An 18,975-nucleotide genomic window follows, 5' to 3' on the forward strand; every position below is an offset into this window, starting at 1 on the left:
ACTGGTATCTAACATGCAGGAGTATAATAGAACTGGTATCTAACATGCAGGAGGATAATAGAACTGGTCTTGTCCCTAACATGCAGGAGGATAATAGAACTTCTCTTGTAATCATCTAGTCATCTGTGGTGCATGGGATCATCATTCTAACATGTTATGGCGGCAGGGTATAATAGAACTGCTAACTGCAGTGGTATAATAGAACTGATCTAACATGTGTTGGACTAGTAATAGAACTGGTCTTGTCCCCCTCTTCTCTTGTAATCCAGCAGGTAGCCGTTATGGCGTGTTTAGAGCGTTGGACTAGTAACCAGCAGGTAGCCTAGTGGTTAGAGCGTTGGACTAGTAACCAGCAGGTAGCCTAATGGTTAGAGCGTTGGACTAGTAACCAGCAGGTAGCCTAGTGGTTAGAGCGTTGGACTAGTAACCGGAAGGTTGCATGTTCAAACACCCGAGCTGACAAGGTACAAATCTGTCGTTCTGGCCCTGAACAGGCAGTTAACCCACTGTTCCTAGGCCGTCATTGAAAATAAGAATTTGTTCTTAACTGACTTGCCTAGTTAAATAAAGGTAAAAAAAATACAAATTAAAAATTGTGCACACTGCTGTATGTCTGTGTAGACAATAGCAGTAATTAACGGAGTAAACGATTAAAGGAATAGCAAAGCTTTCATCCTCTCCCTCCACCTCCAGTTTTAACCCAGACATTTAATGGATGTCATTGATGGGGCAGTTGGTGGTGAGTGACAGGCTCTCAGGACATCGGTGGTAGGTAGAAAAAAGCATTAGCTGCAGTGAGCTGCACCACGACTCCTGTACCGCGTTAGAGATGATAAGATAGGGAAGAAAGTCATCGAAGTGGAAGGAGGGACACACAAATATACACTGACCCAGCTATAGCATGTTACTTTACAAGCCACTCACTGTTCTCAAATTGTCTTGTTCCTTTTCCTCATCTGAAAAAAATTACAATTCTTGCCCAATGTAGTGTATTATCTTAGAATTGTATATTTTGGCCCAGAAGTAGAATATCTATCCACTACACTTATGAAGCTGCAACATGTTGACAATAATGTAATGTAGTTATTGACTCTAACAACAAACAAACAAACAAAATTTCCTCTGCATCTTGGTGACGTCAAGCAAACGACGACGACCCGGAAGAGAGGAAAGCACACCGTTATCTCTGGATGTTTACAGCCGAAAGCGAAGATGAATCCTCCGATTATCAACTCTACTAACTCGGTCACAACTTCCACGAAAAGTACGTGTCTGATACGAAGCAGTGTGTTTTAACATTCATGCATCGCTCATTCACAACGTACTGTAGATAGCCTCAGCTAACGGTAACGTTATTGTTAGTTAGCCTCAGTCAGGAAATAGCTAGCTAACGTTACTCAGACTACAACATGCTGGCAAAGCTTCGATGTCACTTTGTTATCGAAGAAACTTATGTTTTATAGCCTTGATATGCCAGATGTGATGTTAGATAACAAGCTATTTCTCACACAGACAAGCTAGCAAGCTTAAACTTATCTTGACTCTGTTGCCTACCACTTGGCTAGCTAATTGCTAGTGTACAGTCAACTAGCTAGCTTGCTACCTCTCAATAAATGGTAAACAGTCATATAATTACTAGCTAGCTGAGTTTACTCAACTCCATGATGGGAGACATCCATATTACAGGGATTTAAACTAGAGCTAAGTGATAGCTAGCGCGATGTTGTTGCCCAACATTATAGCTATAATTTGAGAGATTATAGTTATTATTTATAGGGCCATCCGGCAGCATCAACAAGAGTCTGCATGCATCACACTTTTAATTAAAGCAAGGAAATAGAAACATTATTTTAACCTTTTGCAGGCAGGTAATTTTATGTGTGTGTGTGGATAGTCGCTAACTAGTACCAATGTGTAAACCTAACCTATGAGCAAAATAGCTATTGAGTTCACTGTGTAGGTTCATATTAATAAGCAGGCTAATGCCTTATGGTTGTACTGTACTGTCCACACCTCACTCCTGCAGGGAAGCGAGAGGCCGAGCGCTCCGTCAACTGGACGGTGGAGGAGACTCAGGTGTTGCTGTGTGCCTGGAGTGATGAGCAGGTACAGAAGAGCCTGGCGGAGAACGTCCGAAACCGCCATGTCTTCAAACACCTGTCAACCCGCATGTGTGACCTGGGCTTCTCCCGCAGTCCCCACCAGTGCCGGCTCCGCGTCAAGACCCTCAAGGCCAACTATGTCAGAGCCAAGCTGCTGAGGAGCGTGGACGACTCCCAGCCCTGCAGTTTCCGGTACTACGCTGAGATGGACGCTGTGCTGGGGAGAAACTGTGCAGTGGATGGGATGGGAGGAGGGTGCCATTTTGGATCTCCTGAAGGGATAGGAGGACTAGGAGGAGGGCTCCATTTTGGGTCTGAAGGGATAAGAGGAGGAGGACGCCATTTTGGATCTCCTGATAGGATAGTAGGAGGGCGACATTTAGGGTCTGTCGATGGAGTAGGAACAGAACCCCATTCTGGATCTCCTGAGGGGATAGGAGGACGACAGTCGCGCTATCTGGTCTCTGAGGTGAAGGTGGAGGAGGAGGAGGAGGACAGAGAGGCAGAAGACACAGACGACTACGAGTCCAACAGCATAGGAATCAACGGTCAGCCACTGGCGGGCTCGGGTGGAAGACGCCATGATGTTTTTATAGACCGCCTCAACGTCTATCATGAACCTGTTGGTGTGTATTCTACTGTCTGTCACACTTTCTTCTGTCAGTACCACTGATTTTCATTGTATTTATCATTAGTAACAAATCTTAGATTTGTTTTTCACTGAGCTCCAACCTCAGATAGAAGTGGAAGTATAAAACAATACTGACTGTATTAAAACAGGTGATCTATTCTTTATACATTACTGACTATTAACACAGTTGATCTATTCTTTATACAATACTGACTGCATTAACACAGTTGATCTATTCTTTATACAATACTGACTATTAACACAGTTGATCTAGTCTTTATACAATACTGACTGCATTAACACAGTTGATCTATTCTTTATACAATACTGACTATTAACACAGTTGATCTAGTCTTTATACAATACTGACTGCATTAACACAGTTGATCTAGTCTGTATACAATATAATAGTGACTGTATTAACACAGTATAGCAAGTCTTTATACAATACAGACTGTATTAACACAGTTGATCTAGTCTTTATACAATGTAATACTGACTGTATTAACACAGTATAGCAAGTCTTTATACAATACAATACAGACTGTATTAACACAGTTGATCTAGTCTTTATACAATACAATACATACTGCATTAACACAGTTGATCTAGTCTTTATACAATACTGACTGCATTAACACAGTTGATCTTGTCTTTATACAATGTAATAGTGACTGTATTAACACAGTATAGCAAGTCTTTATACAATACAATACAGACTGTATTAACACAGTTGATCTAGTCTTTATACAATGTAATAGTGACTGTATTAACACAGTATAGCTAGTCTGTATCCTATATAATACTGACTGTATTAACACAGTATAGCTAGTCTTTATACAATGTAATAGTGACTGTATTAACACAGTATAGCTAGTCTGTATCCTATATAATACTGACTGTATTAACACAGTATAGCTAGTCTTTATGCAATGTAATACTGACTGTATTAACACAGTATAGCTAGTCTGTATCCTATATAATACTGACTGTATTAACACAGTATAGCTAGTCTTTATACAATTTCATATCAAATGTCACAATGTTGGGAAAATGAAGCTTAAATGAACTAATAATGATTATCTAGTTCATCTCTTGGTTGCAGGTCATCCATTAGAGGTGGACCTGAGCTCCAGATCCCCCTCCCCCCACCACCCCCACCACCACACCGCCCGGCCTCCCCTCTTCCTCCACCCCCAGACCCTAGCCCTGGCCGTGGCAGCACCATCCCCTCCACCCAGTCCCTGGAGCCTGCGTTGAAGCACCTGGCAGACTGCTTCCAGAGGCTGGTCTCAGAGTCCCGGGGGCTGCTGGTGCAGCTGGAGGGCCAGAGGCAGGAGCAGGTCAGACAGATATATATATATATATATGATACATCCCAAATTGTACCCTATTACCTATACAGTGCACTACTTTATAGGGGATAGGGTGTCATTTTGGACTCACACATGCAGTTCTGTTAAACTGGGACGGCATGTTAGCACCATTGAGCATAGCATTTATCCATTCACGGTGACTATTTAGATTCATGTTAGACATTCGGTCAGTCATAGTATTGCTTTAAAAACATTGGAAGATTGCTCATGAGCAGCTAACGTGGCTGCCATGTAATTATAGTCAAGTAAATCATTCATAATGCTTTTGATAGCAACCTAAACTGTATCTATCGGTGAGGTCGTTCCACCACAAAATGCACCCGAAAGAGGATTTAATAAGAATGGGGGGCGTGCTCGGGCCTCTTTTTCCTGTAGTCCACAATCATCTCCTTTTTCTTAATTACGTTGAGGGAGAGGTTTGTGTAATATTCAATAAATATAGTACAAAACATCCAATTTGGACTAAAACAATGAGCATATATATCTATGGTCTCCACCTGTTGTATTCGGCGCATGTGACAAAAAAAAAGGATTAATTTGATTTGGAATCCAATTTGAGTACGATATGAGGATTCCAAAGAAATGGTCAAAATCCACCCACGGACCACCCGTGCAAATACCACCCCAACAACCAGTATATAGTATTAGTTCTCTGTCTGACCGATAGAGGGGAGTTGCTGCTCAGTGTATTGTTTCATCATCTTATGTAATGTGTTCAGTGAATTTGGTGATGGGTCCCTTACCGTGTTCTGACCACTAGATGGTGCTGTTACTGCTATTAGGAACAGCGCCATCGAGGAACAGCAACCCCCCTAAATGTTAAAGGGATAGTTCACCAGAATGACATTGGTTTCCTTACCCTATAAGCAGTCCATGGACAAGGTACGACAGGGAACAGAGAAATACTGAGAAAGAAACAATAATCAGAGCTGCAGCCCCATACTACAGGTCAGACAGAACTCATAATACAGAGCCTTCGGAAAGTATTCAGACCCCTTGACTTTTCCCACATTTTGTTACGTTACAGCCTTATTCTAAAAATCGATTTAATAGTTTTGTTTCCTCAATCTACATACAATACCCCATAATGACATCACAATACCTCATAATGACATCACAATACCTCATAATGACATCACAATACCCCATAATGACATCACAATACCTCATAATGACATCACAATACCCCATAATGACATCACAATACCCCATAATGACAAAAGCAAAAACTTTTTTTTTGTGCATTTTTTTTGCAAATGTATTAAAAATAAAAACCTTAAATATCACATTTACATAAGTATTCAGACCTTTTACTCAGTACTTTGTTGAAGCACCTTTGGCAGTGATTACAGCCTCAAGTCTTCTCTTCTCGGGTATGACGCTACAAGCTTGGTACACCTGTATTTGGGGAGTTTGTCCTATTCTTCTCCAGACCTGACGCTTGGCGTTCAGGCCAAAGAGTTCAACCTCGGAGCTAGAAGCATAAACATTTCGCTACACACACAATAACATCTGCTAATCACACGTTAGTGACCAATACAAATGTATTTGGAATCTTGGTTTCATCAGACCAGAGAATCTTGTTTCTCATGGTCAGTGTCATTTAGGTGCCTTTTGGCAAACTCCATGGGGGCTGCCATGTGCCTTTTACTGAGGAGTAGCTTATGTTTGGCCACTCTACCATAAAGGCCTGATTGGTGGAGTGCTGCAGAGAAGGTTGTCCTTCTGGAAAGTTCTCCCATCTCCGCATAGGAACTCTGAAGCTCTGTAAGTGTGACCATCGGGTTCTTGGTCACCTCCTTGACCAAGGCCCTTCTCCCCCGATTTCTCAGTTTGGCCGGACGGACAGCTCTAGGAAGAGTCTTGGTGGTTCCAAACTTCTTCCATTTAAAAATGACATTTTTTGGTACCCTTCCCTAGATCTGTGACTCGCCACAATCCTGTCAATTCCTTCAACCTCATTGGTTGGTTTTTGCTCTGACATGCACTGTCAACTGTGGGACCTTATATAGACAGGTGTGTACCTTTCCAAATCATGTCCAATCAATTGAATTTACCACAGGTGGACTCAAGTTGTAGAAACATCTCAAGGGTGATGAATGGAAACAGGATGCACCTGAGCTCAGTTTCGAGTCTCATAGCAAAGGGTCTGAATACTTATGTAAATAAGGTATTTCTGAAAAACTGTTTTTGCTTTGTCATTATGGGGTATTGGGATGTCATTACGGGGTTTTGTGATGTCATTATTGGGTATTGTGATGTCATTATTGGGTATTGTGATGTCATTATGGGGTATTGTGATGTCATTATTGGGTATTGTGATGTCATTATGTGGTATTGTGTGTAGATTGATGAGGGGGGGAAACAATTTAATCAATTTTAGAATAAGTGTGGAAAAAGTCAAGGGTTCTGAATACTTTCCGAATGCCCTGTATGTACCTATATGAAACCATAGAAGAAGAAATGCACTGTATGTACTAACTTTTTGGGTGGGATTTGCATGGGGGGGTCCGTGGGTGGGATCGGCATGGGGGTCCGTGGGTGGGATCGGCATGGGGGTCCGTGGGTGGGATCGGCATGGGGGTCCGTGGGTGGGATCGGCATGGGGGTCCGTGGGTGGGATCGGCATGGGGGGGTCCGTGGGTGGGATCGGTATGGGGGTGGGGTCTGTGGGTGGGATCGGTATGGGGGTCCGTGGGTGGGATCGGTATGGGGGTGGGGTCCGTGGGTGGGATCGGCATGGGGGGGTCCGTGGGTGGGATCGGTATGGGGGGGTCTGTGGGTGGGATCGGTATGGGGGCGTCCGTGGGTGGGATCGGCATAGGGGGTCCGTGGGTGGCATCGGCATGGGGGGTCCGTGGGTGGCTTTTATTAGAAATTGTTTTGGTCCAAATCGGATTTTATGTACTATAGTTATTGAATATTATATGAATCCTGGAATTTAAATGGCCTGTTTGGGTGTCAATCAAATTAGCTTAATTTCTCAGAGATTAGATTTCAATAAAATAATATTTCAGGAACGCTGATCTGCTCCGTTTCTAACTACAGAAACGATTTCAGATCAATCAGAGACGGCAGGTGTCATGGCTTGCTGATATGACATGGAATGACCCTGTGAATGACCCTGTGTCTCTATCTCAGACTCGCTGGCAGCAGGACCTCCTGTCTCAGTGGCTGGAGAGAGAGGAGAGGAGGCAGAGGGAGGCAGCAGACAGGGAGGACCGGAGAGAGAGGGCTCGGATGGAACACGAAGTCAGGGTACTGCAGCTCCTCACTGGCCTGGCCCAGAACCAGCAGAGGAACCAGACACATCACAGCTGCTGCCACCAGTGTAGCAGGACGGAAGGGGTAGCAGGGGGTGGTTCCGGGGCCTCGACCACTACTACACCGGATAATGGAGCTGGGGACAGAGACGGGACTGAATCAGAGACCACATAGACGGGGTGGGATGTGATGCAGATCTGGGCCAAATACAGTATTTGATGTACGTTATGTATTTGACTCGTGTCTGGTGTGGTGAGCATTCGTTGCCTTCTAAATTGGAAAGGACTAGGCTCTCAGTATTTGTTTACTTCTTTGCCTGGTCACTTGTTTGGAGTGTATATTCTGCTGTAAAAAATAAACTATACAATGGGGGTTTTAATCCTAGGATAACAAGAATAATTTGGTGGGTGCTTATATTGGTCCTATTTCAAAAAAGGTGTGTTTTGTATATCCCAACTCTCCCTGAGACACCCTGGGAGAGTGGGGTCACGTCCAGGGTCTCAGTGAAACACTGAGACAATCTCAATTGTAGTGATGTTTATTATGTTCTGTGCCATTTTACAGTTTATTATGAATTGTCTTACCAATAAAAATGCATTGGTATCGAACGGTCATTTTTATACGTTTGTTTACTCTTTATCTATACCACTCACGTTGCTGTCGCATGTAATTCACTTACATCCTAATGTTTGTGTCTAATGAACACAACGTGTGTGTTTGTGTTCCTCGTGAAAAGGATCTGAACGTGTCTGTCAACATTCTCAGACTCCTTTTATGATGTCATCATCGGGGGCTACTGCAGCGTAGTAAATAGATGGTTGTTTGTTGATGGCTAGCTGAATGTGTCTGTCAACATTCTCAGACTCCTTTTATGATGTCATCATCGGGGGCTACTGCAGCGTAGTAAATAGATGGTTGTTTGTTGATGGCTAGCTGAATGTGTCTGTCAACATTCTCAGACTCCTTTTATGATGTCATCATCGGGGGCTACTGCAGCGTAGTAAATAGATGGTTGTTTGTTGATGGCTAGCTGAATGTGTCTGTCAACATTCTCAGACTCCTTTTATGATGTCATCATCGGGGGCGACTGCAGCGTAGTAAATAGATGGTTGTTTGTTGATGGCTAGCTGAATGTGTCTGTCAACGTTCTCAGACTCCTTTTATGATGTCATCATCGGGGGCTACTGCAGCGTAGTAAATAGACATGTTGATGGCTAGCTGTATGGTAGGGAGCAGTGGTTAGCTCACCACCGGTCAGCTCAGCTAAAAGAGGTGTTTTTTGATGAACGGTTTTGAGTTGAAGGTGTGATGCACGGTTGGGTTGAGGTCAATTCAGGAACTCCAGGAAGTGAATTGACATGCAAAAGACATTTGAAAAGTGAGGGATGTCTATTTTCCATTCATTTGAATTAGATTTTTTATAATTCTTCCTGAATTTATACTGAACCAAATCCGAGTGCGCCTCCCGAGTGGCGCAGTGGTTTAAGGCGTCACTGCAGACCCTGGTTCGTTCCCAGGCTGTGTCACAACCGGCCGTGATCGGGAGTCCCATAGGGTGGTGCACAATTGGCCCAGGGTCATCTGGGTTAGGGGAGGGTTTTGTCGGGGGTAGGCCATCATTGTAAGTAAGAATACATTTGTTCTTAACTGACTTGCCAAGTTAAATTATTATTATTTTAAATGGTGATTGTGATTATTTCAGCAACTGTTTCAAAAACATTAGACCAGGTTACAATCATTAGACCAGGTTACTATCATTAGACCAGGTTACTAACAATAGACCAGGTTACTAACATTAGACCAGGTTACTAACATTAGACCAGGTTACTAACAATAGACCAGGTTACTAACATTAGACCAGGTTACTAACAATAGACCAGGTTACTATCATTAGACCAGGTTACTAACATTAGACCAGGTTACTAACATTAGACCAGGTTACTAACATTAGACCAGGTTACTATCATTAGACCAGGTTACTAACATTAGACCAGGTTACTAACATTAGACCAGGTTACTAACATTAGACCAGGTTACTAACATTAGACCAGGTTACTAACATTAGACCAGGTTACTAACATTAAACCAGGTTACTAACATTAGACCAGGTTACTAACATTAGACCAGGTTACTATCATTAGACCAGGTTACTAACATTAGACCAGGTTACTAACAATAGACCAGGTTACTAACAATAGACCAGGTTACTAACATTAGACCAGGTTACTAACATTAGACCAGGTTACTAACATTAGACCAGGTTACTAACATTAGAACAGGTTACTAAGATTAGACCAGGTTACTAAGATTAGACCAGGTTACTAACATTAGACCAGGTTACTAACATTAGACCAGGTTACTAACATTAGACCAGGTTACTAACATTAGACCAGGTTACTATCATTAGACCAGGTTACTATCATTAGACCAGGTTACTATCATTAGACCAGGTTACTATCATTAGACCAGGTTACTAACATTAGACCAGGTTACTAACATTAGACCAGGTTACTATCATTAGACCAGGTTACTATCATTAGACCAGGTTACTAACATTAGACCAGGTTACTAACATTAGACCAGGTTACTAACATTAGACCAGGTTACTAACATTAAACCAGGTTACTAACAATAGACCAGGTTACTAACATTAGACCAGGTTACTAACATTAGACCAGGTTACTAACATTAGACCAGGTTACTAACATTAGACCAGGTTACTAACATTAGACCAGGTTACTATCATTAGACCAGGTTACTAACAATAGACCAGGTTACTAACATTAGACCAGGTTACTAACATTAGACCAGGTTACTAACATTAGACCAGGTTACTAACATTAGACCAGGTTACTAACATTAGACCAGGTTACTATCATTAGACCAGGTTACTAACATTAGACCAGGTTATTAACCTCCCTTCTGAAATATTACAAAACAGCTCCATAATCAAACTGGGCCAACATAAATCCTATAGAGTCTATTTTGTTCTTTCTTCTATTGTGTTATTGACTGTACGTTTGTTTATTCCATGTGTAACTCTGTTGTTGTTGTTTGTGTCAAACTGCTTTGCTTTATCTTGACCAGGTCGCAGTTGTAAATGAGGACTTGTTCTCAACTGGCCTACCTGGTTAATTAAAGGTGAAATAAAAAATAAATATGTTTAAATCCACGTCAGCCATACGTTATAACGGATAACGCCATCCTGATCCTAATACCTGCTATTATCTTCTCCCTAGTTCTAGCCTGTCATTAAACGTACTGAGAAAGATGGATTACAGTATGTGAATTTGTATAATTCCAGATCTATTCTAATGCTGTAGCTACTGTTGACATCATGCTGGTGGATTTGCTGTTTATTATGCTGCATTCAAAAGCAACTGGGAAAATTACAAGGTCAAATCACGATGTAGGTGATCTAAACTCGCGCTGAAGTCTCTGAGTTCCCAGTTGCTTTGTTACGCGCTGAAGTCTGTGAATTCCCAGTTGCTTTGTTACGTGCTGAAGTCTGTGAGTTCCCAGTTGCTTTGTTACGCTGAAGTCTGTGAGTTCCCAGTTGCTTTGTTACGCGCTGAAGTCTGAGAGTTCCCAGTTGCTTTGTTACACGCTGAAGTCTGTGAGTTCCTAGTTGCTTTGTTATGCGCTGAAGTCTGAGAGTTCCTAGTTGCTTTGTTACGCTGAAGTCTGAGAGTTCCTAGTTGCTTTGTTACGCGCTGAAGTCTGAGAGTTCCCAGTTGCTTTGTTACGGGCTGAAGTCTGAGAGTTCCCAGTTGCTTTGTTACGCGCTGAAGTCTGTGAGTTCCCAGTTGCTTTGTTACGCGCTGAAGTCTTGAGAGTTCCCAGTTGCTTTGTTACGCGCTGAAGTCTCTGAGTTCCCAGTTGCTTTGTTACGCTGAAGTCTGAGAGTTCCCAGTTGCTTTGTTACGCGCTGAAGTCTGAGAGTTCCTAGTTGCTTTGTTACGCGCTGAAGTCTGAGAGTTCCCAGTTGCTTTGTTACGCGCTGAAGTCTGAGAGTTCCTAGTTGCTTTGTTACGCGCTGAAGTCTGTGAGTTCCCAGTTGCTTTGTTACGCGCTGAAGTCTGAGAGTTCCTAGTTGCTTTGTTACGCGAAGTCTGAGAGTTCCCAGTTGCTTTGTTACGCGCTGAAGTCTGAGAGTTCCTAGTTGCTTTGTTAGGCTCTGAAGTCTGAGAGTTCCTAGTTGCTTTGTTACGCGCTGAAGTCTGAGAGTTCCCAGTTGCTTTGTTACGCGCTGAAGTCTGAGAGTTCCCAGTTGCTTTGTTACGCGCTGAAGTCTGAGAGTTCCCAGTTGCTTTGTTACGCTGAAGTCTGAGAGTTCCCAGTTGCTTTGTTACACGCTGAAGTCTGAGAGTTCCCAGTTGCTTTGTTACACGCTGAAGTCTGAGAGTTCCCAGTTGCTTTGTTACACGCTGAAGTCTGAGAGTTCCTAGTTGCTTTGTTACGCGCTGAAGTCTGAGAGTTCCTAGTTGCTTTGTTACGCGCTGAAGTCTGAGAGTTCCTAGTTGCTTTGTTACGCGCTGAAGTCTGACAGTTCCTAGTTGCTTTGTTACGCGCTGAAGTCTGAGAGTTCCCAGTTGCTTTGTTACGCGCTGAAGTCTGAGAGTTCCCAGTTGCTTTGTTACGCGCTGAAGTCTGAGAGTTCCTAGTTGCTTTGTTACGCGCTGAAGTCTGAGAGTTCCCAGTTGCTTTGTTACGCTGAAGTCTGAGAGTTCCTAGTTGCTTTGTTACGCGAAGTCTGAGAGTTCCCAGTTGCTTTGTTACGCGCTGAAGTCTGAGAGTTCCTAGTTGCTTTGTTACGCGAAGTCTGAGAGTTCCCAGTTGCTTTGTTACACGCTGAAGTCTGAGAGTTCCCAGTTGCTTTGTTACACGCTGAAGTCTGAGAGTTCCTAGTTGCTTTGTTACGCGCTGAAGTCTGAGAGTTCCTAGTTGCTTTGTTACGCGCTGAAGTCTGAGAGTTCCTAGTTGCTTTGTTACGCGCTGAAGTCTGAGAGTTCCTAGTTGCTTTGTTACGCGCTGAAGTCTGAGAGTTCCTAGTTGCTTTGTTACGCGCTGAAGTCTGAGAGTTCCCAGTTGCTTTGTTACGCGCTGAAGTCTGAGAGTTCCCAGTTGCTTTGTTACGCACTGAAGTCTGAGAGTTCCTAGTTGCTTTGTTACGCGCTGAAGTCTGAGAGTTCCCAGTTGCTTTGTTACGCTGAAGTCTGAGAGTTCCTAGTTGCTTTGTTACGCTGAAGTCTGAGAGTTCCCAGTTGCTTTGTTACGCGCTGAAGTCTGAGAGTTCCTAGTTGCTTTGTTACGCGCTGAAGTCTGAGAGTTCCTAGTTGCTTTGTTACGCGCTGAAGTCTGAGAGTTCCCAGTTGCTTTGTTACGTGCTGAAGTCTGAGAGTTCCCAGTTGCTTTGTTACGCGCTGAAGTCTGAGAGTTCCTAGTTGCTTTGTTACGCGCTGAAGTCTGTGAGTTCCCAGTTGCTTTGTTACGTGCTGAAGTCTGAGAGTTCCTAGTTGCTTTGTTACGCGCTGAAGTCTGTGAGTTCCCAGTTGCTTTGTTACGCGCTGAAGTCTGAGAGTTCCTAGTTGCTTTGTTACGCGCTGAAGTCTGAGAGTTCCTAGTTGCTTTGTTACGCGCTGAAGTCTGAGAGTTCCCAGTTGCTTTGTTACGCGCTGAAGTCTGAGAGTTCCTAGTTGCTTTGTTACGCGCTGAAGTCTGAGAGTTCCCAGTTGCTTTGTTACGCGCTGAAGTCTGAGAGTTCCTAGTTGCTTTGTTACGCGCTGAAGTCTGAGAGTTCCTAGTTGCTTTGTTACGCGCTGAAGTCTGAGAGTTCCCAGTTGCTTTGTTACGTGCTGAAGTCTGAGAGTTCCCAGTTGCTTTGTTAAGCGCTGAAGTCTGAGAGTTCCTAGTTGCTTTGTTACGCGCTGAAGTCTGACAGTTCCTAGTTGCTTTGTTACGCGCTGAAGTCTGACAGTTCCTAGTTGCTTTGTTACGCGCTGAAGTCTGAGAGTTCCCAGTTGCTTTGTTACGCGCTGAAGTCTGAGAGTTCCCAGTTGCTTTGTTACGCGCTGAAGTCTGAGAGTTCCTAGTGCCGCTGCATTATACCGCTGTAGCATAGGATAAGAGAGAGAGAATATGTGTGTGTCGGAGAAACAGATGTATAATGTAGTATTTTGTGGGGCTTCAGTGGTCAGGAAGGGAAGGGAGAGAGAGATGGTTGGGCTTTTCAGTGGTCAGGCAGGGAAGGGAGAGAGAGATGGTTGGGCTCTTCAGTGGTCAGGCAGGGAAGGGAGAGAGAGATGGTTGGGCTCTTCAGTGGTCAGGCAGGGAAGGGAGAGAGAGAGGGTTGGGCTTTTCAGTGGTCAGGCAGGGAAGGGAGAGAGAGATGGTTGGGCTCTTCAGTGGTCAGGCAGGGAAGGGAGAGAGAGGGTTGGGCTTTTCAGTGGTCAGGCAGGGAAGGGAGAGAGATGGTTGGGCTCTTCGGTGGTCAGGAAGGGAAGGGAGAGAGAGGGGTTGGGCTCTTCAGTGGTCAGGCAGGGAAGGGAGAGAGAGGGGTTGGGCTTTTCAGTGGTCAGGCAGGGAGAGAGAGGGTTGGGCTTTTCAGTGGTCAGGCAGGGAAGGGAGAGAGAGAGGGTTGGGCTCTTCAGTGGTCAGGCAGGGAAGGGAGAGGGGTTGGGCTTTTCAGTGGTCAGGCAGGGAAGGGAGAGAGATGGTTGGGCTCTTCGGTGGTCAGGAAGGGAAGGGAGAGAGAGAGGGTTGGGCTCTTCGGTGGTCAGGAAGGGAAGGGAGAGAGAGAGGGTTGGGCTTTTCAGTGGTCAGGCAGGGAAGGGAGAGAGAGAGGGTTGGGCTCTTCGGTGGATAGAAGGAATTCCTTGGGAGAATCTCATTTGGTTTTGCGTCTGGGTCCTCTGTTCTCTCTTGCCTCCTTTTGAAAAATGGTCAAAGGTAAATATTGGAGAGGGAACATGGATGCAAATGCTCTTATATGAAATGAGACTGCCCTCTAATCGCACGTCATCAGGCAAATTAACGTTTGCAGGGTGGAATCCCAAAATAAGGTGAAAGGATGATGTTATTTCTATGCTTTCCTCCTTTAAGAAAACAGCAACTGATTCAATGGGGGGTATTAAAACACTTCCACGCTTGCCACCGCGAGGATACATCGAGCGCTTGCTGCTCCCGAAGTAGGTAATCCATGAGGTGAGCGGACTCTTTCGTTCGCCTACGAATGAATTGACACGCCTCGACCCTTTATCGGTTTCTGGGTCTCGGAGGAAGAGAGGACGGAGGAGGCAAGGTCCAAATGAGAATCTGGGCCGTGTTCAGTTCTTCTCTGAGTGAAGTTTATTTGTGTGTGAAAAGCCAGGTTCACCATTGTTCAATGAGGAAGTCTCTAGTATAGATGTGTTTTTATCAGAGTTGGGGGATAAATTAAATGCCAGTCCAACCTATTGATAGCCTCCACCAGGCCTGGGTTCAAAAACGTTTATTTAAAAACATATTTCTGTGTATTTGGGTATTTTCAAATACACAGCTCCAAAAAAAATGTAATTTTATTTCAGTATTTGAATGGTTATTTGAAGAGAAGAAAAAACAAATAGTCGACCAAATTGTATTTTGAAAGTAATTTCAAATAGCTGGGTAAATGCATGGGAGTGTCTTTGAGTCTTCTGAAATACATTCCAATATTCAACTTTTTATTTTAATTTTAAATACTTGTTGAAAAATAATTTAAATATTATCATGCTATTTCAATGATGTTTTGATTTTGTGGAATATTTTTGCAGATGGGTTAGAATATATTCTGTTTTTCTATTTATCCACATCACAATCAAACAAGTTGCCATTGATAACCATAGGGATATTACACAGCACTGCCACGCCATCTGTAAAACCTGCATGACACAACATTGAAACCTTAATTTCTAAGCTCAGCTACAAATGCTTAAATATATATATATTTTCTTTACTCATTATAAACGTTTAAATCAATTACACAAAACTCAATTCTGCACAGGCTTACAATTGCTTGTTTAAACAATTGTCACATTCAATTATTTGGGCAATGAATGAATGTCACAACTGTTTAGTCCCCTAAAACATTGTTTGAGACATCAGTTTATTAGATTCCTAAAATGATAACGACATGCCTGTGTTCAAAGATTTCCTTGGTTAATTATCGCATATCTTCTGATGCATATAATTACCAAGGAGCTCCTCAAACTCAGCTATGAATAATAAAGTGAGAGATTATTGCTGCGTTCGTAACAAAGCGGGAAGTGGGGATTTAACACGTACAACTGGGAAAAATTCACTAGGAACGGGAGAGGTTAAACGGACACGCCTGGTGCCCAATGGATGAAGTTTTGTCGGGGCAGCGAGTGCCGGGTGGAGACGAACAGATTCGGTAAATTCAGTTCAGTCCTTTCCAGGTGTTTAATTTATATTTGGGGCTACAACAAAAATCGTACGTTATGCCGTAGTTGTACGTTTTCTATGAAAATCACTACAATAAATGTACTTTAGCTGTCACCATGGCCTGACATTAGCTACACTAGCTCGCTACTCCCCTCTCCTTACTTAAAAAAAAATTGTACATAATGTCCCCCGCCATCATTTTCCTATGACCGAAAACGGCTTCTGGATACTTAAAAAAAAATTTGTACATCATCCCCGGGATTTGAAAGAGGAAGTCGTGGTGAAAATGAGACAGGTGAGGCGGCCTCCTAACGAGATTAAGTCAGCGAACAAATAGATAGCCATTTCTCTTCGTTCTGCTAGCGAATGTGCAGTCACCGTCCACTTGGATACCTGGCGTGTCCGTATAGACTCCCACTTGAACGGCCCTCCGACTGGTAATTACTAGTGGAAAACTCATCTATCATGCTGACCTCTAATGTCACCTACTAAGAAAATTACCTTGAAAACAGCATTTTCAGCAGTTAAATGCAACAGCAAATCATTAAGCCCACTATAAAAACCAATCTATTAATGTCTTTTTGAGCACTATAATTTGTTGACAAGTGCAATAACTGTACTTTTAGTTTATGGTTTACGCAGCTTGTTGGACGTTAAGCCAATCAGCGTTTCTCAACGAGTTGAAAGCAAGTTAATTAATGCATCCAACTGGTATTTACGACTTCACATCTGGTAAATTCCCACCTCTCACGTGGTTACTGATAAAAGTCACCTTGTCCGAGAGAGACTTACACGGCTATCAAAACGTCACGCCATGGCAAGCCTATACGAATCACAGCCCTTATTTTTAAGTATTTCAAAAAAATCCCCAATGAGAAAACGAATGGTGGAAAAACAGTTTCCATTTCCATGTTTGACCGCGAGGTTATATGGGTATCATGACACCTCCACTGTGGGGCTCTATACCTTATCATCAGTATATTCATTCCTTGGAACATGTTGATCATGTTCAGCTTCATGTAGAAGTGGAATTTCGATTGCATCAACTTCGGCAGGGTAGCCTAGTGGCGGCAGGGTAGCCTAGTGGTTAGAGCGTTTCGATTGCATCAACTTCATTGGCAATGACAAAGGCGAATGCCATGTCTGCCAGTAGCTAGGGGTTCAGTAGCTAGGGGTTCAGTAGCTAGGGGTTCAGTAGCTAGGGGTTCAGTAGCTAGGGGTTCAGTAGCAAGGGGTTCAGCAGCTAGGGGTTCAGTAGCTAGGGATTCAGTAGTTAGGAGATCAGTAGCTAGGGGTTCAGTAGTTAGGAGATCAGTAGCTAGGGGTTCAGTAGCTAGGGGTTCAGTAGCTAGGGTTTAATAGCTCGGGGTTCAGTAGCAAAGGTCCAGTAGCTAGGGTTCAGTACCTAGGGGTTCAGTAGCTAGGGTTCAGTAGCTAGGGTTCAGTAGCTAGGGTTCAGTATCTAGGGGTTCAGTAGCTAGGGGTTCAGTAGCTAGGGGTTCAGTAGCTAGGTGTTCAGTAGCTAGGGGTTCAGTAGTTAGGGGATCAGTAGCTAGGGGTTTAGTAGCTAGGGGTTCAGTAGCTAGGGTTCAGTATCTAGGGGTTCAGTAGCTAGGGTTCAGTAGCTAGGTTTCAGTAGCTAGGGTTCAGTAGCTAGGGGTTCAGTAGCTAGGGGTTCAGCAGCTAGGGGTTCAGTAGCTAGGGATTCAGTAGCTAGGGCTCGTTCAGCAAAGGTCCAGTAGGGGTTCAGTACCTAGGGGTTCAGTAGCTAGGTTCAGTAGCAGCTAGGGGTTCAGTTCAGCTAGGGTTCAGTAGCTAGGGGTTCAGTAGCTAGGGGTTCAGTAGCTAGGGGTTCAGTAGTTAGGGGATCAGTAGCTAGGGGTTTAGTAGCTAGGGGTTCAGTAGCTAGGGTTCAGTATCTAGGGGTTCAGTAGCTAGGGTTCAGTAGCTAGGGTTCAGTAGCTAGGGTTCAGTAGCTAGGGTTCAGTAGCTAGGGGTTCAGCAGTAGCTTCAGTAGCTAGGGTTCAGTAGCTAGGGTTTAGTAGTGTTCAGTAGCTAGGGGTTCAGTAGTTAGGGGAGCTAGGGGTTCAGTAGCTAGGGGTTTAGTAGCTAGGGGTTCAGTAGCTAGGGTTCAGTATCTAGGGGTTCAGTAGCTAGGGTTCAGTAGCTAGGTTTCAGTAGCTAGGGTTCAGTAGCTAGGGTTCAGTAGCTAGGGTTCAGTAGCTAGGGTTCAGTAACTAGGGTTCAGTAACTAGGGTTCAGTAGCTAGGTTTCAGTAGCTAGGGTTCAGTAACTAGGGTTCAGTAACTAGGGTTCAGTAGCTTCAGTAACTAGGGTTCAGTAGCTAGGTTTCAGTAACTAGGGTTCAGTAGCTAGGGTTCAGTAGCTAGGGTTCAGTAACTAGGGTTCAGTAGCTAGGGTTCAGTAGCTAGGGTTCAGTAGCTAGGGTTCAGTAACTAGGGTTCAGTAGCTAGGGTTCAGTAACTAGGGTTCAGTAGCTAGGGTTCAGTAGCTAGGGTTCAGTAACTAGGGTTCAGTAGCTAGGGTTCAGTAGCTAGGGTTCAGTAGCTAGGGTTCAGTAGCTAGGTTTCAGTAGCTAGGGTTCAGTAGCTAGGGTTCAGTAACTAGGGTTCAGTAGCTAGGGGTTCAGTAGCTAGGGTTCAGTAGCTAGGGTTCAGTAGCTAGGGTTCAGTAGCTAGGGTTCAGTAACTAGGGTTCAGTAACTAGGGTTCAGTAACTAGGGTTCAGTAACTAGGGTTCAGTAGCTAGGGTTCAGTAGCTAGGGTTCAGTAACTAGGGTTCAGTAGCTAGGGTTCAGTATCTAGGGGTTCAGTAGCTAGGGTTCAGTAGCTAGGTTTCAGTAGCTAGGGTTCAGTAGCTAGGTTTCAGTAACTAGGGTTCAGTAGCTAGGGTTCAGTAACTAGGGTTCAGTAACTAGGGTTCAGTAGCTAGGTTTCAGTAGCTAGGGTTCAGTAACTAGGGTTCAGTAACTAGGGTTCAGTAGCTAGGGGTTCAGTAGCTAGGGGTTCAGTAGCTAGGGTTCAGTAACTAGGGTTCAGTAGCTAGGGGTTCAGTAGCTAGGGTTCAGTAACTAGGGTTCAGTAACTAGGGTTCAGTAGCTAGGGTTCAGTAACTAGGGTTCAGTAGCTAGGGTTCAGTAGCTAGGGTTCAGTAGCTAGGG

The 18,975-nt window shown here is 43.9% G+C and overlaps 3 protein-coding genes across 4 annotated transcripts in view; 2 read left to right on the plus strand and 1 right to left on the minus strand.

The window, feature by feature from the left end:
- The first annotated feature begins 1,112 nt into the window (after nucleotides 1–1,112).
- LOC118376618 (uncharacterized) lies at nucleotides 1,113–7,987 on the plus strand. Its single transcript, XM_052479720.1, has 4 exons — nucleotides 1,113–1,264; nucleotides 2,027–2,728; nucleotides 3,839–4,076; nucleotides 7,251–7,987. The coding sequence occupies exons 1-3, from the start codon at nucleotides 1,213–1,215 to the stop codon at nucleotides 3,991–3,993; spliced, it is 909 nt and encodes a 302-aa protein (XP_052335680.1). The 5' UTR covers nucleotides 1,113–1,212; the 3' UTR covers nucleotides 3,994–4,076; nucleotides 7,251–7,987.
- A 3,273-nt stretch (nucleotides 7,988–11,260) lies between these two features.
- LOC127911909 (micronuclear linker histone polyprotein-like) lies at nucleotides 11,261–15,990 on the minus strand. Its single transcript, XM_052479958.1, has 4 exons — nucleotides 15,974–15,990; nucleotides 12,722–13,470; nucleotides 12,086–12,623; nucleotides 11,261–11,699 (listed from the first exon to the last, which is right to left on the minus strand). The coding sequence occupies exons 1-4, from the start codon at nucleotides 15,988–15,990 to the stop codon at nucleotides 11,261–11,263; spliced, it is 1,743 nt and encodes a 580-aa protein (XP_052335918.1).
- LOC118381245 (ras-GEF domain-containing family member 1B-A-like) overlaps nucleotides 15,687–18,975 on the plus strand; it is a 108,812-nt gene continuing 105,523 nt past the window's right edge. The window contains exon 1 of one of the 2 annotated variants that reach the window (XM_052479723.1): nucleotides 15,687–15,783. Coding sequence is in view for 1 of the 2 variants with exons in the window: in XM_052479721.1 (XP_052335681.1) it covers nucleotides 16,000–16,089 (90 nt within the window). In the remaining variant the exon portion in view is untranslated. Of the gene's footprint in view, nucleotides 15,784–15,861; nucleotides 16,090–18,975 lie in introns of those variants that run through there. The other variant, XM_052479721.1, reaches the window with a different exon arrangement.

The sequence above is a fragment of the Oncorhynchus keta genome, chromosome 25 (assembly GCF_023373465.1).
Source record: "Oncorhynchus keta strain PuntledgeMale-10-30-2019 chromosome 25, Oket_V2, whole genome shotgun sequence".
In the NCBI taxonomy this organism is placed as follows: Eukaryota; Metazoa; Chordata; class Actinopteri; order Salmoniformes; family Salmonidae; genus Oncorhynchus; species Oncorhynchus keta.